A 27,050-nucleotide genomic window follows, 5' to 3' on the forward strand; every position below is an offset into this window, starting at 1 on the left:
GAGGGCATGTTATGGTTGTGGTGACCCGAGTCACATTGTCAAGTTTTGCCCTCGAGCCTCGGGTAGTTCTCAGCAGCAGGGTCCTCGCCCGATGATCCAGGCACCAGTTGCCCCACAACCTGCCCAGCCAGCTAGAAGCGGGGGTAGATGACATAGAGGTGGAGGTAGAGGTCTTAGAGGTAGAGCTCAGACCGCTAGAGGTAGGGGTCAGCCAGGAGCAGATCGTCCCAGGGATATGATTCAGGGAGGTGGGGCCCAGCCCCGTTGTTATGCTTTGCCGGCCAGGCCAGGGGACGAGTCATCAGATGCTGTGATTACAGGTACTATTCTGGTATGTGGTAGGGGTGCTTCTGTGTTATTTGACCCGGGATCTACGTATTCATATGTGTCGTCCTATTTTGCACCCTATTTGGTTATGACTAGTGACTCGTTGAGTATTCCTGTTTATGTGTCAACACCGGTGGGTGATTCTAATGTGGTCGACCAAGTTCATCGTTCTTGTATCGTAGTGTTTGGGGGTCTTGAGACCCGTGTTGATTTGTTACTTTTGGACATGGTCGACTTCGACGTTATATTGGGGATGGATTGGTTATCCCCGTACCATGCTATCTTGGATTGCCATGCCAAGACAGTGACCTTAGCCTTACCGGATTTACCCCGTTTAGAGTAGAGAGGGACTTCTGGTCATTGTACCCGCAGTGTTATCTCGTATGTGAAAGCTCGACGTATGGTCGAGAAGGGATGTTTGGCCTACTTGGCGTATGTTCGCGATTCTAGCGCGGAGGCCCTTCTATTGATTCTGTGCCCGTTGTTCGGGAGTTTCCTGAGGTTTTCCCTTCAGAATTGCCGGGTATACCGCCCGACAGGGATATCGACTTTTGTATTGATTTGGCCCCGGGCACTCAGCCTATTTCCATTCTGCCATATCGCATGGCCCCGCTAGAGTTGAAAGAGTTGAAGAGCAGCTTCAGGACTTGCTTGATAAGGGTTTCATTAGACCAGTGTTTCGCCTTGGAGTGCACCACTGTTGTTTGTTAAGAAAAAGGATGGTTCGATAAGAATGTGCATCGATTACCGGCAATTGAACAAGGTTACAATTAAGAATAAGTATCCACTGCCGAGGATTGATGATTTATTCGACCAGCTTCAGGGTGCGAGGGTGTTTTCAAAGATAGATTTGAGATCTGGCTACCACCAGCTGAAGATTAGGGCGTCTGATGTCCCTAAGACAGCATTTCGCACTCGGTATGGGCACTATGAGTTTTTGGTCATGTCATTTGGGTTGACCAATGCCCCAGCAGTATTTATGGAATTGATGAACCGAGTGTTCAGGCCCTATCTGGATTTGTTCGTGATTGTTTTCATTGACGATATTCTGATATAATCCCGCAGTCAGGAGGAGCATGAGCAGCACCTCAGAGTGGTTCTTCAGACCCTGAAGGATAGTCAGTTGTATGCTAAGTTCTCAAAGTGTGAGTTTTGGTTGAGTTCGGTCGCATTCCTGGGTCATGTCGTATCAGCAGCAGGTATTCAGGTAGACCCGAAGAAGATAGAGGCAGTCAAGAACTGGCCTCGACCAGCTTCATCTACGGAGATTCGGAGTTTCCTGAGGTTAGCAGGTTACTACCGTCGGTTCGTGGAGGGGTTTTCATCCATTGCAGCCCCTATGACCAGATTGACCCAGAATAGTGCCCAGTTTAGATGGTCGGATGAGTGTGAGGCGAGCTTTCAGAGGCTCAAGGCAGCTCTGACCACGGCACCGGTGTTGATTTTGCCCACAGGTTCAGGGCCCTATACAGTCTATTGTGATGCATCTCGCATTGGACTGGGTGCAGTGTTGATGCAGGATGGCAAGGTCAGTGCCTATGCTTCGAGGCAGTTGAAGGTTCATGAGAAGAACTATCCAGTGCATGATTTGGAGTTGTCAGCCATTGTTCACGCATTGAAGATTTGGAGGCACTATCTGTATGGTGTGGCGTGTGAGGTGTTCACGGATCATAAGAGTCTTCAGTATTTGTTCAAGCAAAAGGAGTTGAATTTGAGGCAGAGGAGGTGGTTGGAATTGTTGAAAGATTATGACATCACTATCTTATATCACCCGGGAAAGGCCAATGTGGTGGCCGATGCCTTGAGTAGGAAGTCAGCCAGTATGGGCAGTCTTGCTTATATTCCGGTCGGTGAGAGACCGCTTGCTTTGGACGTTCAGGCTTTGGCCAATTAGTTTGTGAGGTTGGACATTTCTGAGCCTAGTCGAGTATTAGCTTGCACAGTCGCTCGTTCTTCGTTATTGGAGCATATCCGCGATCGGCAATTCGATGATCCCCATTTGTGTGTCTTGAGAGACACGGTGCAACGTGGAGGTGCCAAGAAAGTAACCTTAGATGATGATGGCATATTGAGATTGCAGGGGCGAGTTTGTGTGCCCAATGTTGATGGGGTTCGAGAGTCGATCTTAGCGGAGGCCCACAGTTCTCGGTATTCTATTCACCCAGGTGCCGCGAAGATGTATTAGGATTTGAGGCAGCACTATTGGTGGCGTGGAATGAAGAAAGACATTGTTGCATATGTGGCTCGTTGTTTGAACGGTCAGCAGGTTAAGTATGAACATCAGAGGCCCGGTGGTTTATTTCAGAGGATTGAGCTTCCCGAGTGGAAGTGGGAGAGGATTACTATGGATTTTGTTACTGGACTTCCGATGAATCGGAAGAAGTTTGATGCGGTTTGGGTTATTGTTGATAGGCTGACCAAGTCGGCGCATTTTGTTCCTGTTGCAGCCACCTATTCCTCTGAAAGGTTAGCCGAGATTTATATCAGGGAGATTGTTCGCCTTCATGGGGTGTCGCTATCTATCATTTCGGATCGGGGTACGCAATTTACCTCGCATTTCTAGAGAGCGGTTCAGCAGGAGTTGGGCACCCAGGTTCAGTTGAGTACAGCATTTCATCCCTAGACGGACGGTCAGTCCGAGAGGACTATTCAGATCCTTGAGGATATGCTCCGAGCTTGTGTCATTGATTTTGGAGGCTCGTGGGACCAGTTTTTGCCTTTAGCAGAGTTCGCCTACAACAACAGCTACCAGTCCAGCATTCAGATGGCTCCATATGAGGCGTTGTATGGTAGGCGATGTCGGTCTCCAGTTGGATGGTTTGAGCCGGGAGAGGCTCGATTATTGGGTACGGAGAGGCTCGATTATTGGGTACGGATCTGGTTCAGGAGGCCTTGGACAAGTTCAGGATTATTCAGGATAGACTTCGTACAGCTCAGTCCAGACAGAAGAGTTATGCAGACCGCAAGGTCAGAGATGTTGCTTTCATGGTTGGTGAGCAGGTATTGCTCCGTGTATCGCCTATGAAGGGCGTGATGAGATTTGGGAAGAAGGGCAAGCTCAGCCCTAGGTTTATTGGTACATTTGAGATTCTTGATCGTATGGGAGAGGTGGCTTATAGACTTGCCTTGCCACCTAGCTTGTCAGATGTGAATCCCGTGTTTCATGTATCTATGCTCCGAAAGTATTGCGGAGATCCATCGCACATGTTATATTTCAGCACTGTCCAATTGGACAAAGATCTGTCATACCAAGAGGAGCCGGTGGCTATTCTAGACCGGCAGGTTCGACAGTTGAGGTCGAAGAGTTTTCCTTCGGTGTGTGTTCGGTGGAGAGGTCAGCCTCCTGAGGCATCGACCTGGGAGTCCGAGTCCGACATGCGGGGCCGTTATCCTCATTTATTTCCCGACTCAGGTACTTCTTTATTTTGTCCGTTCGAGGACGAACGGTTGTTTTAGAGGTGGAGATTGTGACGACCCAAAGGGTCATCACCGTAATTCTTCCTTGTTCCGTGCTTCCGAGGCCTTGAAAATCTCGCTTTTAGTTGCCTAGATATTGCATGTGCAGTCCGGGCGCGAAGACGGAAAGCTTTTATGTTGAAATATGCGAATATTGCGAGAAATTTGATGAATTTTGATATTTAATACGCATAATATTGACATCGGTCAATATTTTGGGTAAACGGACCCGGACCTGTGATTCGACGGTCCCGGAGGGTCCCTAGAAAAATATGGGACTTGGGAGTGTACATGAAATTAAATTCCGAGGTCCCAAGCCCGAGAAATGAATTTTTGTGTGAAATTATTTTCTGAAATTAATTAGGAAAATGAAGAAGAAAATTGATCAGAAAACTGTGGTATCGGGCGCGTATTTTGGTTCCGACGCCCGGTACGAGTCATAAATATGTTTTAAGCACTATATGTAAAGTTTGGCTAAAAACGGACGTCATATGACGTGTTTCGGACTTAAAATGGGGAATTTGAGTTTTTATGAAAGTTGAAAGAAAATCATGTGTTTGAGGCTTGATCCTATGTATATGATGTTATTTTGGCAATTTGATCGCACGAGTAAGTCCGTAAGATGTTTTTAAGGTTGTGTGCATGTTTGGTTTGGAGCCCCGAGGGCTAGGGTGAGTTTTGAATGGGGCCCGGGAGGTCTTGGACTTAAGAAAATGCAGGTTCAGGTGTTGCAGACACCAGCACGGCCGCGGTCATTTCCGCGCGGTCCGCGCTGGTGCCGCGCGGCTGCGATGCCTTTCTGTGCGGTCCGCGTGGCTGAGTCTGAGGGCTAGGGTTCAGGTTAACCAATGCGGCCGCGCACCAAAACAGTGCGGTCCGCGCTGGAAGGGTTCAGAGAAGCCCCAATTTTTCTCCCACTCGGCGTGGCCGCAACACATTCTTGTGATGTCCGTGCCAGGTCCTCAGAAAGGTATACAAGTCTGGAAAATCTTAGTCATTTTTCACTTTTCAAAAACCCAAAACCTAAGAGGCGATTTTCCAAACAACTTTTCTTCTTCAAAACGATTGGTAAGTGATTTCTAACTCATTTTCTTCATTTCTTAACATCTTTTAACATGATTTCAACGTCAAATCAAAGATTTTCATGGGTGAAATTGGGTGTTTTGGGTAGAACCTAGGTTTTCTACAAATTGAGGAGTTGGACCTCAATTTGGGGTCCAATTTCAAAACAACTCATATATTTGGATTCATGGGGGAATGGGTAACCGGGTTTTGGTCCGAACCTCGAGTTTCGACCACGTGGGTCCGGGGGTATTTTTGACCATTTTGGGGAAAACCTTGTAAAATTTATTTTCAAGCAGGGGGAGTGATTCATTTAGTAATTATTAATGTGATTAAGTAACTTATGACTAGATTTGAGCGGATTGGTGGTGGAATCAAGAGGTAAAGCTATACTAGAAGCGTGAGTTGAGTTTGGAGCACTCGAGGTAAGTGTTTGTTCTAACTTTGGCTTGAGGGAATAGGATTAGAGTGTTGTTTGCTATTTGCTAATTGTTGAGTACGGTGTATAGGCATGGTGACGAGTATCTATACACCGGAGTCTAGCATGACCGTGAGTCTTATTTGTGTTTATTCGGATTTTGTGATATCTCTTCCTTGTTAAATTGATAAATTTCATATGATGTGAAGAGTTTGAGGAAGAATTATGATTTGTACATTCTTGGAGCATTGGCTCGAGTATATTATAAAGCGTGAAAGTATATGAAATGATTGAACCCCTTTGGAGCGTTGGCTCAGGTGGTAAAGTGAGATAAGAGGCAAAAGTGAAAGAAAGAGAAAGAATTATCGAATTGTTCCCTAGCCGGGATGTTTGCCCTTTTGTTGATTATCTCACTTGCCGGGATGCTGAGATTATTGATATTGTTCCCTTGCTGGGCTTTGATTGTTTAATTGTGCTCCCTTGCCGGGATTTAGCTGTTTATTGCATTCCCTTGTCGGGATTTCCTATCATTATTTGTTCACTCCCTTGCCCCTTTGTTTGTGATTGTTGTTGGGTGATGAAGAGCGATAGAACACGAAGGGTGATGTCCTGCATTGTTTGTTATTGTGAGGAAAGAGTGTAAAAGCACGAAGGGTCATTCCGTGCCATGTTTTGAATAATTATGCACGAAGGGTCATTCCGTGCCATGTTTTGAATAATTATGCACGAAGGGTCATTTTGTGCCATGTTTTGAACATTTATGCAAGAAGGGTCATTCCGTGCCTTGATATGAGAGTTTATGTGAGGAAGAGCACGAAGGTTAATGCCGTGTACCTTATATGATTGTTTTGGTGAGAACGAGAGTAAAAGCACGAAGGTTGATGCCGTGCAACTGTCGATTAACCTATTCTCCTTAACTGTTGCTATTGTACAGTTTCACTTCTCTATCTGTTGACTTTATATCTGAACTGCTACACCCCCATAGCATGTTCCCTCCTCCCTCTTAGCTGTTTAAATTCTGTGTATTCCCTTTTATTGCATATATCTGCACAGGTTGTTTTTGGTAGGCTCCGTCTAGCCTCGTCACTACTTCGCTGGGGTTAGGCCGGGCACTTACCAGCATATGGGGTCGGTTGTGCTGATGCTACACTCTGTGCATCTTTTTGCACAGATCCAGGAGCAGCTTTTGGACCTCAGCAGTAGGATTTGATCGGGAGCTGACTTCAGTCTAGGGACTTTCGAGGTAGCCTAGCTGACGTCCGCAGGCCGGAGTCCCTTCCTATTTTTACTTAGATTGTTTCCTTTTTGTATCGGAACAAAGCATTGTATCTTTTATTCAAACCTTGTTTATAGTACTCTCTAGTAGTTCGTGAGTTAGTGACACCAGACTCTAGGTAGAGATGTATTTAGACTTCCGCATTCGATTTCCGTTATTTAAGTTTAAAGACTTCCGCTTTTATTTAATTGTCTTGTTTTATTTATATTGTTGCGAATGTTATCAGCAATGTATTAATACTTGGATGGCCTAGTTCCAATAGTAGGCACCATCACGACTCCCAATGGTGGAAAATCCGGGTCGTGACAGAGACGCACTTCCTAAATTGAGATTTTTCCCTATGAGACGCACTTCCTAGTCTGGTTCATTTAAGTTCATTCATTGGAGACGCACTTCCTAGTTTGAATCATTGAAGTTTCACCCCTAGGAGACGCACTTCCTAGTTTGGGTCTTTCAGGTTATATTTTTGCTTTAGGAGACGCACTTCCTAATTTGAGATTTTCTCCTAGGAGACGCACTTCCTAGTCTAGTTCATTTAAGTTCATTCATAGGAGACACACTTCCTAGTTTGAATCATTGAAGTTTCACCCCTAGGAAACGCACCTCCTAGTCTGGGTCTTTCAGGTTATATTTTTGCTTTAGGAGACGCACTTCCTAAATTAAGATTTTCTCCTAGGAGACGCACTTCCTAGTCTGGTTCATTTAAGTTCATTCATAGGAGACGCACTTCCTAGTTTGAATCATTGAAGTTTCACCCCTAGGAGACGCACTTCCTAGTCTGGTTCATTTAAGTTAATTCATAGGAGACGCACTTCCTAGTTTGAATCATTGAAGTTTCACTCCTGGGAGACGCACTTCTTAGTCTGGGTCTTTCAGGTTATATTTTTGCTTTAGGAAATACACTTCCTAAATTGAGATTTTACCACTAGGAGACACACTTCCTGATTTTGCTTCATACAAGTTTTACTCGTAGGAAACGCACTTCCTAGTTTGGTTCATTCAGGTTTTATTTTTAGCAAACGCATTTGCTCGTCAGAGTTTTGGGTTTTACTCATAGAAGACGCACATCCTGGCCTAGTCATTAGTTTACTCTCACCATTTCATCAATAGTATAAGTGGTTTACAATATTGCTAATAATTCACAAATCTTCCTTGTGCAAACTGGGGCAGAAAATTTCCTTTGTTTTGTCTATTTTGTAGCAGTCAGGAGCCCCCCCTGAAGAACGGAATGGCGCTTTATTTTTCGAAGTTGTTGTTGAGGTCAGGAGCCCCCCCTGAAGAACAGAATGGCGATTTATTTTTCGAAGTTGTTGTTGAGGTCAGGAGCCCCCCCTGAAGAACAAAATGGCGCTTTATTTTCAAAGTTGTTGGTTGAAGTTGGGAGCCCGCCCATATAACAGAGGAATAAATTTCAGTCTTTACATTTCAAGTCCGGAAGTTGGGAGCCCGCCCATATAACAGAGGAATACATTTCAGTCTTTATATTTCAAGTTTTGAAGTTGGGAGCCCGCCCATATAACAGAGGAATACATGGTGTTGAAGTTAGTAAAGCAGAGGAATACAACCGAAATCCCCAGTGGGAAATAGCAAAAATCCCCAGCAGAGGAAGGAAGTTCAAGATTCGATGGAAAATAATGTGAAGCTCACGAGAAGGAAATAAGCAGTTTGAGATCGGCAGTCAAGGGAGAATACAAGATAAGAAATACCAGAGGAGTCATCGAGACATCAAAGCAACAAGAGATACAAGAGCACGACTGAAGATCTAGATAAGATTTTGTAATTCATAGACTATAGTTTAGTCTAGCTTCTTGTTTTCTTTCAGCATGGTGTAATAAGGAGGTCGGAAAGCAATAATAACAGCATGATACAACAGTAACATTGCAGTCCCATGGTAGTCCCAGCTACCAAAATTTTCCGAACTACATTAACCTGATTCCCTTCTAGCCAAGGATATGTAGGAAACCTTTGAAGCAAAGGTTCGGTTAAATCTTTCAAAAAAGAATTGCTTCACACAGAGTACTCGGATGGGCAAAAATCGCTCGTATCTGCTCACTTTATCTTTGCACGAAAACTCTTCGTGTTTTCGGACAAAGAGGGGCAGCTGTGAGCACGTGATTTTTGCCTTATGTGAGAATTACTCCCAAAAATTCAAAATAAAATAATTTTCCTTTGTGTGCAATTTTGAGAATTTTCGTGGAATTTTTGGATAATTATTTGTATTTGTCCGTGCATGTTTATTTGTTAAATTAATAAAGAAAATATGTCGCATTTGCATTTAGGATTTAATTCTACAATTAGGAGCAATTAAGTTTGTTTTACAAGAATAAAAAATTATAAAAATAATGTGCGTTGCATTTTTAGCATTTAATGTCCAAATTGTGTGATTTTATCGCAATTGCTATTTAATTATGTGTTAATTGTTATTAAGAGTTAATTTGCACTTTTATAAATTAATTTAGTTCTATAGGATAATTTAGGATTTTTAGAATTAAGTTTTAGTTTAAGAAAAAATAAAAGAAGAAAAAAGAAGCAATAAAAGAAGAAGAAAATCGGATTGGGCCTTTTCTTCAATTCTAAACCACAAGCCCAAAACCAGATAACCCCTTAACCAAACCCCTACCGGGTCAACCCGACCCGGTCTGCCCCATAACCAAATGAGTTACCCCCCCTTCCCATTTTTCACTCTTCATTTCCCCAAACCGTAAAAAACATCCGCCCCCTTTCATCTTCCTCCTTCAACAAGAAAACACACACACACACAGCTCAAAACCACCCTCCCATGGCTGCCTTCTTCTTCTTCTTCTTCATCGAAACCAACAGCCCAGTGACGTGAGGCAGTCTGACGACCCCCCTCGTTGACCACTCTTCAGCTCGCCTCCTCCTCTCATCAGCGAACAACCAACCAGCTGTAAAACCAACCTCCCTCGTCATCAAAACCAAGCGACCAGTCGTCCCTGCTCCTCCCCATTCCGCGACGTGAGTTGCTGCTTTTTCTGCTTCGTCTTCAACTCCAGCCATGGACGAACCACCATGAACGACCACGTCGACCTCCAGTCCAAAACGAGTTCCATCTCCAGCAACCATGGTTGTTGTTTCTTCTTCTTCGTCTTTAACATCATCACGACAACCTGGAGCAGCCCCACGACTATCATGGCCGCTGCTTCGTCTTCAACTGTCATCGCCGCCACCAGCAGCTCGTCGTCGACCAGCAGCTCATCCAAACAACCAACTTCATCTCCTTCGTCATTTCCTCCAGTCGCCGGAAAAACCAACAACGACCACTCCACATGAGCGACCACCATCTCTTCTGCTACGTCCAGCCATGAACGACCACCGTCGACTCCATCAGTTCTTCGACCACCCAACGTCCAGCTTCATCCGCAAACGACCACAAACCAGTGAACTCGATCGTCACTGCATCAAAAACGAAAATAGGTTGAAAATAGTGATGTTTGTTCAGGCGTGTCGAGGTTTCCTTTCGAACCCGGACTTCAAACTAGTAGGTTTCCGTTCACTTTTCTTTTAGTTTTCGTTCAGTGAATTCATCTTCCGCTCCTTTTCTTCTTTTTATGATTATGTTCGTGTTCCGATAGGTTGGTTTGAATTCGAACCCAGGTCTTTGTTTATATTATAGATAATTTATGTTCATTTTTTGTTTGAAGTTTGTATTAGTTTGAATTCGAACCCAGGAATATAGACTACGATTTAATGTCGATATACTTTCAATATTCCTAGATTTTTTGTACAGGTTTAACTTAGAAAATCGTTAAATCAGCCCATGTATTTGTGTATCAATTGTAGTCTAAAATCTGACTGTAGTAGTTCAGCATAGTTTTGTTCTGAATCATTCATCTTTGTTATGATGTTGTTTGATCTAGTTTGAATTCAATTGATGATTGTGTTTAGTGATTTGGATTTACCTATTTGTTCCGCTAAGTTTGTTTTGGATATGAATCTGGCTTTGTTGAATTGTCTTAATGTCATTGATTGAGAGTTAGTTCCATGTGTTTCAATTTAGTCAATTGTTAGGATTTCTCAATTAAGATTGGTTATAGCTGTTATAGTTTGGTTAATTGATTTAGGAGGATTGGATATAGCTGATGGGGTAGAATGGTAATTTCAGTAGTTGCAGGGGCATTTTCGGGATTTTAAGTTTTAAAAAATGATTAATTTGAGTGCTCCGTCCACTAGGCACTAATAATATTAAAATAATACGTAGTGGGGGACAAGACATAATGGTGGGAATTAATACATTATTTAGTGCATAATGGGGGACAAGACATATGGTAGTGGGCAATAATGCATTGTTTAATATAGTGGGGGACAAGACATATAGTGGTGGGAATTAATGTATTTGTTTAATATAGTGGGAGACAAAGCATGCAGTAATGGGGAACAAGACATGCAAGTGTGGGGAGGATATTTCGGATTAGTTTAAGTCTTTCAAGGCAAGAGTTTTGTTATAAATAGGGTCATTCAAGACCAAAGGGGGGGGGATTTTCTGAACATTGAGAGAGAATTGGGGATTTTTGGAGAGAGTTTGGGGCTGGGTTTTTTCTTTGGAGAAAGAAAAACGAGTTCTCTTTCAGTTCTTTTCAGAGAGTCTAGGCTGAATTTTTAATATTTAAAAGTTCAGTAATTTGAGGAACTAGTACTGTTGCGGTTTCAATTGGTTCTTCCTGAGTTTGCTATTGGATTGGCTATTGTTTTCATTGGTTGTTGCTGTTTAGTCTTTACAAACTTTGGGGGCTGTTCTATCAAGCTTGTTTGTAAATAATGATAAAAGCGGTTAAAAGTTAAAATTCGCACATAGGTTCAACATGTATTAAATCAGATAATCAAGTCGAATATGACAGTTGAGTGACCGTGCTAGAACTACGGAACTCGGGAATGCCTAACACCTTCTCCCGGGTTAACAGAATTCCTTATCCGGATTTCTGGTGCGCAGACTATTAAACAGAGTCAATATTTTCCTCGATTCGGGATTCAACCGGTGACTTGGGACACCATAAATCTCCCAAGTGGCGACTCTGAATCTTTAAATAAAATCCTATTTCGATTGTCCTTTAATTGGAAAAACTCCCTTCCACGTCCCTTTGCGGGCAGCGCGGGTGAAAAAGGAGGTGTGACTCAGTTGATAACTTTTCCTTAAGGGTTTCAAATGCTTTTACACAGTCACCTGAAAAATCAATTTTTGGTTGAATTTTTTCGGATTTCATCTCTTCTTCTTCTGAATCTTTGTTCAATATTTCAGCTTCTTTTCTGATGGTGGGATCATCGTCCTGTGTGGCGCCTGATTCGATCAAGCATCTTTCCATTGAATCTGGAATTAATTGATCATCTTTGAATTCATCTGTAAGATAACTAATCAGGTCAATTGAAAAACATGAAGATGATGTTTCATCTCCTGAATATCTTAGTATCTTTTGCATATCAAATATGACTCTTTCTTTATCAACTCTTAAAATTAATTGTCCTTGATGAACATCTATAATTGCTCTTCCTATAGCAAGAAATGGTCTACCTAAAATTATTGGTTCATTAGGACATTCTTTCATTTCAAGTACTATAAAATCTACAGAAAAAACAAACTTATCTACTCTTACGAGTACATTTTCAATTATTCCCTTAGGTTTCTTAGTACTTTGATCTGCAAACTGAAGAGAAATACTTGTGTCTTTTATTTCACCAAGATCTAACTTTTTAAAGATATAAAATGACATTAAATTTATTAAAGCTCCAGAATCACAAAGTGCTTTTTCAAAATATACTCCTCCCAAAGTGCATGGAATTGTAAAACTACCTGGATCACCAAGTTTTTGTGGTAGCTTATTTTGAAGTATAGCACAGCATTTTTTCGTAAGCATTACCACATAAACTTCTTCTAATTTTCTTTTACTTGACAAAATTTCCTTTAAAAATTTGGCATATGAAGGCATTTGTAACAAAGCATCAGTAAAAGGAATATTGATGTGAATTTGTTTTAAAATCTCCAAAAATTTTGGACATTGGTTGTCAAGTTTTTCTCTTTTTATTTTTTGTGGAAAGGGAATATTCACAGGGAGAGGAGTCAATTTTTCAATATTGTTTTCTTCTTTTTTCTTGACTTTATTCTTTTGAGATGGTTCAGAGGGTATTTCAACATTCTTACCGTTGTTTACCTGTTGTTCTGACTGGTCTGCATAGGGTTCATCAAGCTCCTTACCTGATTGTAAGGTGATGGCCTTAAGGTGATCTTTTGGGTTTTTCTCTGTATTGCTTGGTAAGGGACCTTGAATCTTTTCTGAAACAAGAGCTGCCAATTGGCTCAACTGTATTTCCAGATTTTTGAGGGATGAATTTTGGCTCTCCATCTTTTCATCAGTGACCTTAATATACTTATACAGAAGATCATCAAGACTTGAATGAGCTTGTTGAGGCCTTTGCTGATAGGGCCCTGCTTGTTGGTAAGGTCTAAAGTTTGATTGACCATGGTTTGGATTTTGGTATCCGGGTGGACCCTGTATTTTTTGCTTCTGGAAGCTTTGAGAGTTCTCTGCACCATTTGGATTGCTCCATTGAAATCCTGAATGTTTCTGTGCCATTGGACTTCCAAAAGTATATTGTTTGTAACCGATGACATTGACATGTTCATCATTGTGATTGGTTGCTTGACATTCATGGTTTTGATGATTTCCTCCACACATGTCACAAGCCTCATATTGGTTTGGTTGTTGTGTATTAACCTGAAAAGTTTCAAACTATTGTTCCAAAGAAACAATTTGCTATATTAGTGTATTTAAAGCATCAACCTGATTTACTGTAGCGCCCTTCTTGATAATTATACGCTCAGATGGCCATTGGATGGCATTCTCAGAAATTTCATTCAACAATTACAACGCTTCCTCTATTGTTTTTCCCATTACTGAACCTCCTGCAGCTGCATCTATCACATTTCTAGAAGAGGGTTTTATCCCGTGATAAAAAATATACAATTGCATATGTTCAGGAATATCGTGGTGTGGACATTTTCTTAACATTGTTTTTAACCTTTCCCAAGCTTGATAAACTGACTCTGTGTCAGTCTGCAAGAAATTAAATATGTCTTGTCTTAACTTTGTGGTTTTAGCAGGGGAAAAGTATTTGTTTAAAAATTTCTAAGTCATTTGATCCCGTGTGGTAATGGAACCTTGTGGCAAACTTCGCAACCATGTCTTGGCATGTCCTTTTAAAGAGAAAGGAAATAGCCTTAACTTGATAGCTTCAGGAGGTACTCCATTATACTTAGTTGTTTCAACAAGTTCCAAAAAGTTAATTAAATGACTGTATGGATCTTCACTTGCGTCTCCAGTGAAGATGCAAGACTGTTGAATTGTTTGAATCAGGCCAGTCCTGATTTTAAAGTTGTTGGCTGCCACTGGAGGTTTTCTGACACTAGATTCACAGTTGAAGCGGTCAGGTCTAGCATAATCCCTTAGGATTCTGTTTGTTGGCCTTGGTGCCACTTCATCAACTTGATCCTCTATTTGTACTGGTACTTCGCGTGGGTTGATATTTTCTACTTCCTGATTCTCCATACCTTCATAAGCTATGTTTTGGGAAGATAATGCTTGTCCTTTCCTGCGCAATTGAAGAAATCTTTCAATTTCAGGATCGTAATTGACCAACTCTTTTATAGAAGAGCGGGTCATAAACTACTCAAAATTCTAAAAACAAACAAACTGAACTTAACTCCTAAAGTGGTAGTAGTAGTAGTAGTACTTAGAAGAAAATAATTAAAAGAAAGTGATGAATAACAAGGACAACAAAGATGACAAAAATAATAAGCGATCAAATAAAAATAGTAGTATGATAATGTTATTGTTGTTGTTATTATTATTATTATTATTCTTATTATTAATAGTAGTAGTAGTAGTATATGATAATAGTAATTATATTAGTACGAATTAGCAATTGATGTTATGAAAAAAAATGGTAAACAAAATCAGTTAGTAGTAACAGTAACTAATGATGAAAAATAATAATATAATACTAGTATAGAATATAGTTACAAGTAGTACTAGTATTAATAATAGTGACTGATATGCTATAATAATGATAAAAAGAATAAATGATAATAACACTTGTATAAGATGTTAGTACTTGTAATAGTAAAAGTAATAGTAGTAATATTTAGTACACACTGATAGCAAAGATAATAATACTAATAGTAAGTTTCCAAATTAGTAACAGAATATTTAGTCTGAAGTAGACTTGTGCCAATCCCCGGCAACGGCGCCAAAAATTTGACGAGGCCAATGCGTATAAGATTTTGCTACTCGTACTTTGTCAAATTCTAGTATAGTTTATGATATCGTCCCACAGAGATTGGAGAATCTAGCTACAAACTTATAATATTCTTACTACTATTTGAGAGAATCAGATTGATAAAGTTTTATTTGTTGAAAATTTAAATTGCTTAAGTTGAAACAAAATAACTTTCGGAAGATTTGTATTTAAAACGAGTTGGGAATCATTGAATTCACTCGATAGCGTGATAATAATAAAATCTTAGCTTCTACATGTATTTCTCTTAGGAATAACTATTTATTGCTAATACAACTATATTTTGCTCACTAAGAAATAATCAATTAATAACACTCCGCGAGGTTATGTAAATCAATTGATATATGACTCGTGACGATTAAACTGAAATAATTTTCTTGCTTGAATTGTGCTAAAAGATAGCAAAAACCTCTTGCGATTAAATTTTACTAAAAATCAATAATCTTGCTAACTACAACTCCTCTGTGAGAATTAGAATGGAAGTAAGCAAGATTACAGACTTGGAATGATAGCTTAAAAAGAATTACTCTCACTCTATTATTTTACCCAATAGTTATCGTATATTAATTTTGCTTCGCGAGAATTACAAAATTGACATACAACTAACTTTGGAAAATAAATAGATAGAAGTGATAATAATTAATTAAAACTAATATTCCAGCACAATATAAAAATATAATTAGAAAGTTTCAGGTCAAGCATGTAGTAAAATCGAGATTAATATTATAACGCTATCGAGCTTCATCAACTATCCCAACAAAAGAGATTACTCCATTATGGAGTATTTAAATCTCACAAAGAAAGAAATTCTTAAAATACTATCAACACTCTTAGAAAATTCAAAGACTACAAGATAAAATAAAATAGATAAAGAGAGAAGTAAAAACCAAAGCTAGAGAAAAGTTTGCTAATTAGGCACGTATATCTCCCCCTTTTCAACACAGACATCCTATTTATAGAAATCAAATCTCATAAGGTGCCACGATGCCTCGCGTTTCTTTTGCCATGATGTGTCGTGCTTCTATTGCCATGATCGTCGTGCTTCTATTGCCATGATGCCTCGTGCTTCTCTTTTTATTCCTTTATTTGCTTTATCATGATATTTTTATTTCCTGCAAAATACTATTAGAAAATACAGATAATTGACATATTATATATATATTATTTAAAATAATTTATTTTTAAGTATATAATATATGAATATTTTATAGTCATCACCTTTCTTCATCTCTCGCTCTCATTCTACTTGTCTTCTAAGTACTCCTATAATGGCAATTGAACAATCTACGTTTGAAACTGATTTTAAAGACTTGCAGGCATGGAAATATACATAACACTCGCTGTAACAGAATCTGAATTAAGTCCTATAGGCATGACATCTATTAGTTAATCTAATTTTAAGACAATGAAAACATACATAAACACTTATCATAACAGAATCTGGATTGAGTCCTATAGGCATGGCATCTATTAGTTAATCCGATTTTAAGTCATTGAAGGCATGATTATTTGGAACCTATATGCATGATTTCTAAACATGACAAAATGTAAAGCCTTATAAACATGATTTCTACTTGGTAAAGAATTCAGATTAAATGTAAAGTCCTACGAACATGATTTCTACCCTAATTACCCCATAAACATGTATCTACACACCCTTTTCACTAAATACCCCAATATTTATTTACAAGTTATTACAAACCAATGAATGAATTACAAAAGTAAAAGAAAAATCAAGAAGCTATTCTATAGGGAGCCTCCGATTAGGCCCAGATTTCCCAAAGCCTCCAATGGCCTCAAATGCCTCAATTCCATAGACAATGACATAGTCTAGGTGCATCAAAGTTTCCTAAGGATCTCAAGGATCCCGGGCAGTGCTTACACATCTAGACTTGGTAACCAAAAATTGAACAAGTGCAGTGTGGTAAGGTCAACCTCAGTATGCCAGAGTTCAGAGGGTTATCAAGAGGATCCCAAGGAAGTACACATACTAGAGGGGGAAGAATTATTGACTAAGAGTAGAGTGAAAGTGATTGACACAAGTTTATAGGTTTTAGTAAAAAACTGTAATAAAAGAGGAAGTCTGTTTGAAAGTAATGTAGTAAAACAACAAAGACTGTTTGGAAAGAGATTGAAGAAATGAACAGAAGTCCAAACACCTTAGGACTGGTTTGTACATAGCCAGTAGTCACTGAACCAATGTAAATTCAGTAGTCACAAACAGGGGTCAAGGGGTTTGGGATACATAGAACACTTGATTGCAAGCACATAATCAAGCAAATGTCTAGGAATTGGTATAGACATGCTAAGAAATAGCTGACCAGGCATAATCACAAAACTATACACAAAGAACAAGATCACTTACAGAGGGGGTGATAGGGATTTGGGGACTCATGGTGGTAAACACATAATAAGTAAGAGATGATTGGTAAGACATGCTCAGTAACACACATAAGGGGAGTAGACTGATCTCAAGGAAGGGGAAGACATAATAACATGCTAATAATGTAACTATCAACTACAAGTTTCACAACAAAACCACAAATAGAAGCAAACTAGAAACAAAATGAACAGAAGCAATAAGAAAATCAAATTGTTGTTGGGACTTTGAATTGAAACTAGAACATACCAGTAAAAAGGATAGTAAGCAGAGTGAAAGAACAAGAGAACATAATGGTTAGCCTTGGCTTGCAGTCGGCTAACTTAGAGCAGTAGGAAGTAGTACAAAAGAGAGAGTAGAAAGTTTGAGTGTGAGAGATAGTTTTTGAACCAAGAGTTCGTGCGATGTGCTAATGAAAGACTAAGGTACTTATAGTTTGAAAGCAGGTAGTAAATAAGGTAAAAATCAAAGTCCATTAGTAATTATGGAACTTAGAATCAGTCAATCAGAAAATCAAGGCAAGTACTCCCTTTAATTGAGGAGTTAAACTCAAACGGTCATAGACACATGACAAGTAAGGAAAGAAATTGTATAAGGCTGGACATGACAAATAAGGAAATATTTTCTGCATAGTACAAGTACACAATAGGTAATAGAGGTTAGGTTCAGCACATTTCAATCAAGGAAAGTCTTAAGAAATCAATTAATAGCATGATTGACCATAGAATAAGGTCAAAGCATTCTACAAGGTAAAAATCAGCAGAAATAACACGCGAAATCAGTGAAAAATCAATCACAAAGATTCAAGGATGCAAGAATAGGAGGTAGCATTGATTGAGCACCATTCTATAAGAACAAGAACATTGTAAGCAAAATTCGAACCCTAAGAGGTCGAGTAGGACAAGAATCACATATAAAATTAGGGATTCATGTAGAGCATAGTCTGAATTAGTAAGCTAAGCATGATACAGGTAGGAGAAGTGAAGAATTAGAAACATTGGTGAACCAATTAAGGCAAAATCACACAATAGGCAGGGATAACCACAATTAAGAACCATAACAAGCAAACATAGGGCAAAAAATCATAGAATTATAGAAACATACGGATTTACTGAACATGTTATCAAATAGAACCCAGAAACCCAAGATTGGAACTAAGAAATTAGGGTTTTCCACATAGGCGAGTTGAAAAGGGAGTAAAAACGTAGAATCAGTCAAGATATGCAAAGGATAGAAGTTTAAACATAAAGAATCGATTTAAATAAAGTGTAGAAGAAGAGAAAGTAAAACCACTTGAAATCGATGATTTTTGCAAAAAAGGTTCGAGAACAGTGCAAAACATAGAAGGAACAGACTTGAATCGTTTGAAAATAGCACAGATCTAAGAGATGCAAACAAAAATTAGGGTTTCAAAGGAAACCCAAATAGAGATGAAGAACCTGTTTAGAACTTCAAAGATCGTAACAAATACAATGCGATTTTGCTCGAAATCACACCAAAGTAGCCATGAACAGCCAAAACAGCAAATCCTAGATATAAGTCGGCGTGGTCCAGGGCCCTTGAAGGCCTCAGAGAAGATGAGCAAGGCAACGGAGGAGCCATTGGAGGCTTGGGATTGAAGGGTGGTCACCGGAGAAGACCGGAGAAGGGAGGCGGTTGAAAGAGGCTAGGGTTAGGTTGAGAGAAAAGAGGATATGAGAGGATTTGAGGGTGACGGAATTTTGGAAATGAGATAGGGTTAGGGGTTGTTGGAATTAAAAAAGGAAAGGATTGATATGGACCGTTGATTTGGGAGATCAACGGTCAGGATTTGATCGGGTAGATGGGTTCCGGGTTTGGGTAAGTGTATATAGGGTCTGGGTCGGGCAATTGGGTAGGAAATTGGGCTGGGGGTTGGGTTCAATTTAGGCTATAATCGAAATGCAAATCTGGCTATAATTTAAATAGCCAATTTTCCCTATTTAAATTATAATAAGTAATAAATAATTTCTGAAAAATAATTTTATGTAACAAAATGATTTAAAATATATATTTATAATTTTAAAATATAGGGACCAATTTTACGCATATAAAATGTAATTATCCATTAAATGGGCTAACATTGCAATTATATGCAATTTAGCTTAAAAAACCAAATGCAGTTATAAAAATGCATAAAAAATTATATTAACCATATTTTGGAATAAGTATAGAAATTAAATGAATAAATCATCATAACAATAATTTGGAAAATAATTATTGGGAATTTTATGAATAAAAGGGAAGGAAATAAATCAATTTAAATCCTTAAAATTATGGAAAAAAATTATAAAAACATTGTGCATGCTTATATATGCATATATATGATATTTCAAAGGTATTTATGCATATAAAAATATATAGAAAAAAATTGGGTATCAACATATAGTAGAGGAGTTTTACCCTAAGTACAATCCTAAGAAAGGTAAAAATATCCCTTTTCGCTAATCACAGATATGTTTCTATGAGCCGAGATCTACGCCGTGATATCCGGTTGGGCACGATTTTCACGACCCTCTATTAATCGTGTGAGGTCGTTTGGCAATGCTTTCTTAGGTCTCAGAACTCGGGCCGGGTTTGGGGGGCATGGTCCCTATGGTTTCGAAAGCAGGTGTTGTGTTCGAGCCGTGATACGGGCGGCTCCCAGCTTCGATTCTGATTTCATGAAGTTATGTCCTCAATTCGTTTTCCCCACCGGAAAATCATAGTGCCCATTACCCCGGTTTCAACAATGAACCTAGTATAATTTCACGAGTGGGGTTTGGGGATGATAGTGTGTACGCAGACCTCACCCCTGCCTTGACGGTAGAGAAACTGTTTTTGATAGACCCCCAACTCGAGGAACGAAGAAAAGAAAGCAGTAATAACAATCAGTAATAACAACAAGATAATAAAAAAACAAGCAAAATAATCAACATGTAGTAATAGGATTTACCAATAACATAATACAAGGCTAACTACTAATACCACTGGTATGGAGAAGACACACACTTGACTACCTACTAACCTTCTACCCTGATTCTCGACTTTCATACCTTCCTATCAAGGTTCATGTCGTCAGTGAGATGAAGCAATATCAAGTCCTACCTAATTACCTCCCCCCAGTACTTCTTTGACCTAGTGGTCTTAAAATACCAATTCTATTTTTTTTCTAAAATCAGTTTTTGGATTAAACAACATTTAAGTTAATTCATAATGTCACGACCCAAAATGAACTGTCATGATAGAGCCTATCGCGGAACTAGGGCAGCCTCTACTTAACAACTCGTCACAGTAAAAAACTTTGAAAATAAAAACGAAAGCAAATAATATTAAAGAAAGGCCTTTTTGAAAATAGAAATAATCCAAAATACGATACAATCCATTCCAAAATCGGGGTGTCACTGAGTACATGAACGTATAAATCAGAATACAGTCCACTACAGTGTCTAGAGAATAAAATTGAAAATATAAATAGAGATAAAGAAGGAGATTCAAGGCTTGCAAACGCCGTGCAGCTACCTCGATAGTCTCCAAACTCTGAAGCCTCAATCAGCAGCAGCCGTGACCATAAGCGCCTGGATCTGCACACGAGGTGTAGGGAGTAACGTGAGTACATCCAACTCAATAAGTAATAAGTCCAACCTTTGGACTAAAAGGTAGTGACAAACTCAACCGACGCAGGTAAAACAGAAATAACTGTGCAGAAACATAGGCATGCTTTCAAGTTAAACAGATAGCTTAAAATAGTAAAAATAGATCAGAGTTGAACAATGTGAAGAATATAACTCTTCTATCTCTACATGCCAATGCACATGCTGTATGTGATGCACCATGCTGACAGCCTCATGTGCTCACACTCTCAAATGCGCAACCACTCGGTACTGTATATGGCTTATACGGCCCAGGAAAGATCCATCCCGGAATATATACATCACTGACCATCAGTCAACCAGTAACGAGGAAGGCCAATCCAGCCCAATGGAGAAGATCCATCTCCAGGTATCAAGCACTTCAAACAAGATCCATGTCCAGGGAAGATCCATCCCTCAATAATATCAATCGCGCTCACTAGGGGTATGTACAGACTCCGGAGGGGATCCTACAACCCAAGTGTTATCACAAATCAATATAACCACTGAAGCGTGCAGCCCGATCCCATAACTGTCACTCATAATCAGGCTCCCGGCCTCATTCAGTCATCAATCTCTCTAGTCTCACTCACGGTCTTAAAATGTCATGAAAACTAGCCCGAAATAATGATATGATGTATCAATAGATAACAAGTGAGACTGAGATATGATATGAAATACATGTACATGACTGAGTACGAAATATCAATGAAAATAGTAGAATGACAGTAAGAAACGATCACTATGGATCCCAACAGTACCGGCATATAGCCTAAACATGATGTATAGCATGATTTACAGCTCAATTACTTTATCACATTATGAAAATACGGATATCAACAAGATAGAGTCATTATGCAGTGTCATGGAATCAACCAGGTCACAATTCTCATGGTGCACGCCCGCACGCCCATCACTTGGCATGTGCGTCACCTCAATATCAATCACATAACACATAATTAAGGGTTTGGAACCCTCAGAACCAAGTTTAAAAGTGTTGCTTACCTCAATCCGAGCAAAACTCTACAACAAAATGCCTTTGCCTCTCAAATCAGTCTCCAAACGTCCCTAATCTAGCAACAAGTAGTACAATAAAATCAATATAGGCTAAAGGGGTCAATTCCACAAGAAAAGTACTAAATTATTGCCAAAAATCCGAAATCGACCCGAACCCGAGCCCCAGGCCCACGTCTCAAAATCCGACAAAAGTTATAAAACCCGAAAGCTCATTCACTCACGAGTCTAACCATACAAAACTTACTCAAATCCGATAACAAAATCCCATTCAAAACCCCAAAAATCTACTCAAGAACACTTCCTCCTTTTTCCCAATTTTCCATCACAAATCACAAATGAAATGATGAAATTAAAGACATAAACACGGAATTTAGCCAAAACCAAGTAAGAATCACTTTTCCCAATCAACTCCACGAAAACCCCTTCAAGAATCGCTCAAATCTGTGGTCTCTAGCTCAAAATATGAAAAACGGGTTCACACCCTCGTTTTTGAAATTTAACACTGTTGCGCAAGTTATCCTTCATCGCGAACGGGCCATCCTCCGGCGTTCGCATAGTACAACTATGTTGCCCCACACTTTCACCGTACGCGAACGTGAATCAGACCATGCGATCGCGTACAGCTGACTAACTAAAGGTACGGGATCGCATCCATAACTATGCGATCGCATAGAGAAATTCCTAAACCTCACGTGATCTAGCACTCTAAGCGAACGCGGAACTCTCCTCATGACCGCGATGACCAGACTCACCAACCTCCGTAATCGCGTACCTCAACTGGAGATCTCATAGAACAATTCCCCAGTTGCCCTCAATATACCTACGCGATCGCGGACCCACTCATGCAATCGCGTATAAGGAAACCAGAAGAATCACACCAGCAGTTATCAGCCAACATCCTAAGTCCAAAAATGATCTGTTAACCACCCGAAACTCATCCGAGGCCCTCGGGACATCAACAAAATATACTAACAAGTTCCAAAACATCATATGAACTTAGTCGAATCCTCAAATCATCTCAAACAACATCAAAACCACGAATTATACACGGATTCAAGCCTATTGAACTTTAAAATTTCCAAATTCTACAAACGACGTCAAAATATATCAAATCACGTTCGATTGACTTCAAATTTTGCACACAAGTCATAAATGACACCATGAACCTACTCTAACTTCCGGAAATCCAATCCGACCCCGATATCAAAAAATTCACTCCCGGTCAAACTTTCAAAAATTTCTACTTTCGCCAATTCAAGCATAATTCTACTATGGACCTCCAAAACACAATCTGGACGCGCTCCTAAGTCCAAAATCACCTAACGGAGCTAACAGAACCATTAAAATTCAAATCCAAGGTCGTTTACACATAAGTCAACATCTGGTCAACTTTTCCAACTTAAGCTTTCAAATAAGAGACTAATAGCCTGTTTGGCCAAGCTTTTTTTTTTGCCAAAAGTGCTTTTTTTTTTGCCAAAAGCACTTTTGGCCTCAATTTGAGGTGTTTGGCCAAGCTTTTGGAAGGAAAAAAAAAGTGTTTTTAAGGAGAAGCAGAAAAAAGTAGCTTCTCTCCAAAAGCACTTTTTTGAGAAGCATTTTTTAGAAAAATACACTTAGAAGCAGTTTTTTATTGGCCAGACACTAATTGCTGCTCAGAAGTGCTTTTCAAACTAATTAGCCAAACACAAACTGCTTCTCAAAAAACTACTTTTGAGAAAAGCACTTCTCAAAATAAACTATTTTTGCAGCTTGGCCAAACGGGCTATAAGTGTCTCAACTCATTCTGAAATCACTCCGGAGCCGAACCAACTAACCTGATAAGTCATAATACAGCTTTGGAACACAAGAGAAGCATAAAATAGGGGAATGAGATTACAACTTTTGAAACGACTGATCGGATCGTTACACATAAGTTAGTTCATAATCTTGGTTCCGTAGAGCATGTCCTTGAGTTGAAAATTGGTACGTCAGAGACATTATTTTTTGCCTTTTAATTATAACACACAAATTACCATGGCGTTCATACGAGCTAGTAGCCATGCCGAATTTACTCCAACACCTAATATAAAAATAGTAGATAAAGGAACAAAATATAGTACATTAAATAATCTAATTAATTACTTCCTTTTCCTTTTTGCTTTGTGAAGTTCTTGTTAAGAGTCATCAACATTGATAACGTAGAGATTTTTTTTTTTGCACTCTTAATATAGTTTAATTTGTAAGAGCTGGTCATTTATGATTATTTTCCCGGTAGTCAATGCTTATTACACTTTATTTGTAATTATCTTATGTAATAGACTTGACTGTGTAAATAATTTTTGAGTTTAAAGTGATGGTAAAAAATATTTACTTAATCAAGTCACTTTTAGGTAACTACAAGTCAATCTCTTGATAAATATTAATCGAAACCTTATACAATAGTCATAACTAACATGCTATCACATATTAAAATTCACTGCTAGTTTAAAAGAATCTTTATACTACCAGTTTATATAACTTAAATCCCTATTTTGTAATATATTGATAATGTCGCACAACTTAAATGCTTAAAAAATAATATGTATTCTCACTTTAATTTTTAACTACTAAAATTAATTTTTTTTATTTGGGGTAAGCACTAGATGCAAGTATATATTTAACTAGAAATTTCAAGTTAGAGTCCTCAAAACAAAGAACCTATTGATAAGGAGCGCTTTACCTCTTAGAGGTCTAACATGGCACGAATATAATTAGTCAGTCCAGTAAATTTCGGAACCAGAAAAAATTAATGACAGAAGGTGGCTTCTGTCATATCCTTCAACTACCAAATGGATCCAAAATAATTTCGACTCTAGTCAACACTTTCTTGAATGCTCACCTACTAGAGAACTTACTAAATCTAGATAGGCTGACTTAGATATGTAACAAAATATTGAACTACATTTCCTAATATCCAATCTTCATAACTTCTAAATCAAGATATGCTGACTTAAATATAACAAACTTTTGAATTCCAAGTTTCAATCTTCACTATAAAGCATTAATCAAAGTATAGTATAAGGCATTCTAGTCAATGCTTCTAGTTTTCAAGCTATGTTTCATTCTTTTTCTTGGCTTATTTTTTCTTCCAATTTTGGTTCCTGCTATGATTTTCATATCAGTGTCTTTAATCTTACTATTTCCAGCTTGGTCTGTGTACATGTTTGGTTTACTACTGCCAGAAATTATGTATAAATGTCCCAAAAAGATAATTGAGTTATCAACTGAAGGAAATCATGGTCAGGAGAGGCAAGTTAGTTTCCAGTTGGACCCTTATGAGTTTCCTAATTTTGATCTTAGTGAATCAGAAGAAGATGAAATAAAAATGGATGAAGTTTGCATTGATCAAGAAGCAAATCCAACACCAGTTCCTGAGATTCGTGGACAAAAATCGGTACGTTGGTTTTACAAGCCTGACTAGTTTAATTTTTCATTCGAAGTGAATTTTTCAAGCCTATTTTGGAAAATATTTTTCTGGAGCCGAGAGTCGACCAAAAATAGTATCTCTATCCCACAAAGGTAAAGGTAGAAGCAAGGTCTATGTACACACCACCTTTCCCATATCCTACTTGTGAAATCACACTGGAAATGTATATGTTGTTGTTGTCGTTGTTGTTGTACATGTTAGTATGAAGTAGAACTTTTCATCCATTTTTCATGCTATGAACAAACTTTCGTCCAAAAAAACATATACACTGTATTATCCAATGATTATTACTCCTCGTTTTACATATCTGCATTATAAAAAAAAAAGGGGACAGCCGGTGCATTAAGCTCCCGCTAGGCGGGGTCTGAGGAAGGGTCGGGCCATAAGGGTTTATCGTACGCGCAACCTTACCCTACATTTCTCAAAAAACTGTTTCCAGCCTTATAATATCTGCAATATAATCCCTGCATAATTTATTCGCAAAATAAACAACACCATTCAACTTGCTATTGATTCATCTCGTAACTTAAAGAATCATGGATGTAATTGATATACTAATGTATATGTCAACTTATGTTTCCCTATATACAAGAATAATGCTAATATGTGTGCTTTGATTTCTGTAATGTGCAGTTTGATGAATTGATGTCATTTTGGAGAAGGCAAGCGGAAGAAAAGCAGTACAAATATGTCTGAGACCACTCTAGTTTCTTTTTCTTATTACTGTCTAAGTTTACTCTGTTAAGTGTCTAAAATCTTTAAACTGTAAAAAAGTTTGCAGTAATAATAAAACCATGTTATTTGTTCCAAAAGCATATAAAGTTGTTTTATTTCATCATGCCATATATAAGGCCACGCATTACAAACATCGGGATTCGGGATTTAAATTTTACGAGTTCAATTTTAAGATTTTTAGCATTACTCTTTATATACTTAAAGTTATGGCTTCACATATATACTTTAATGCTATTTTAATAATTTTTGCACATAAATTTATAATTCGCATCAAAATTATGAGTTTAATTGAACCAATTACTATAGGGCTATATCCGTCCCCTTATTACAAAGGGTTCCATACATTTATTTGTTGTCAATACTCAATATTATGCCATAACTATGCACAAAACAATATACTCAGTTCCTCAATTCAGAATTGGCACCATCAAAAATTCAGGATCTGCCACTAGTTATAGTAATAGTAGAATACGCAAATTAATTCATTGAATATATATCCCCATCCTAAGTAATGAATCACCTAGTGTTACCTGAGATACATTAGTGTTTTTGCAGGACGGATAATATTTTTAAGAAATTTTTTAGATGAAACTTTATCTCGCTATCTAACACTCTCTAAAATTTAGAAATTGAATGTACTAATGGAAAAAAAAAACATAAGCGAAGAAAGTCATTTTGTTCCTTTTTAACGGAAAGTATTTTTCAAGAAAAATATTTTTTGGTGTTTGATTGCAAGAAACGACTTATTTTCTGTTTTTTCATACCAAATACACCACTACAACAACATACCTAATATTATCTCACACCGTGGGGTCTGGGGAGGGTAGTGTATACGCAGCCCTTACCCTTTCCTTGTGAGGATATAGAGGCTATTTTCAATAGACCATCGGCTCACGAAAGCATAAAAGCCTACTACCAATAAACAGCGAGACTGCATAATAATACTACTGTTATGAACACTCTAGACTACCTACTCTACTAACCAAATCTTCGACTTCCAT

General features: G+C 38.6%; 1 protein-coding gene across 1 annotated transcript; it reads right to left on the reverse strand.

Moving 5' to 3' along the window:
• Positions 1-9,849: 9,849 nt before the first annotated feature.
• LOC142174231 (uncharacterized) lies at positions 9,850-14,209 on the reverse strand. Its single transcript, XM_075240024.1, has 4 exons — positions 13,708-14,209; positions 13,445-13,593; positions 11,719-13,264; positions 9,850-9,953 (listed from the first exon to the last, which is right to left on the reverse strand). The coding sequence occupies exons 1-4, from the start codon at positions 14,207-14,209 to the stop codon at positions 9,850-9,852; spliced, it is 2,301 nt and encodes a 766-aa protein (XP_075096125.1).
• Positions 14,210-27,050: the final 12,841 nt, after the last annotated feature.

This window comes from Nicotiana tabacum, chromosome 20 (assembly GCF_000715075.1).
Source record: "Nicotiana tabacum cultivar K326 chromosome 20, ASM71507v2, whole genome shotgun sequence".
Taxonomy (NCBI): Eukaryota; Viridiplantae; Streptophyta; class Magnoliopsida; order Solanales; family Solanaceae; genus Nicotiana; species Nicotiana tabacum.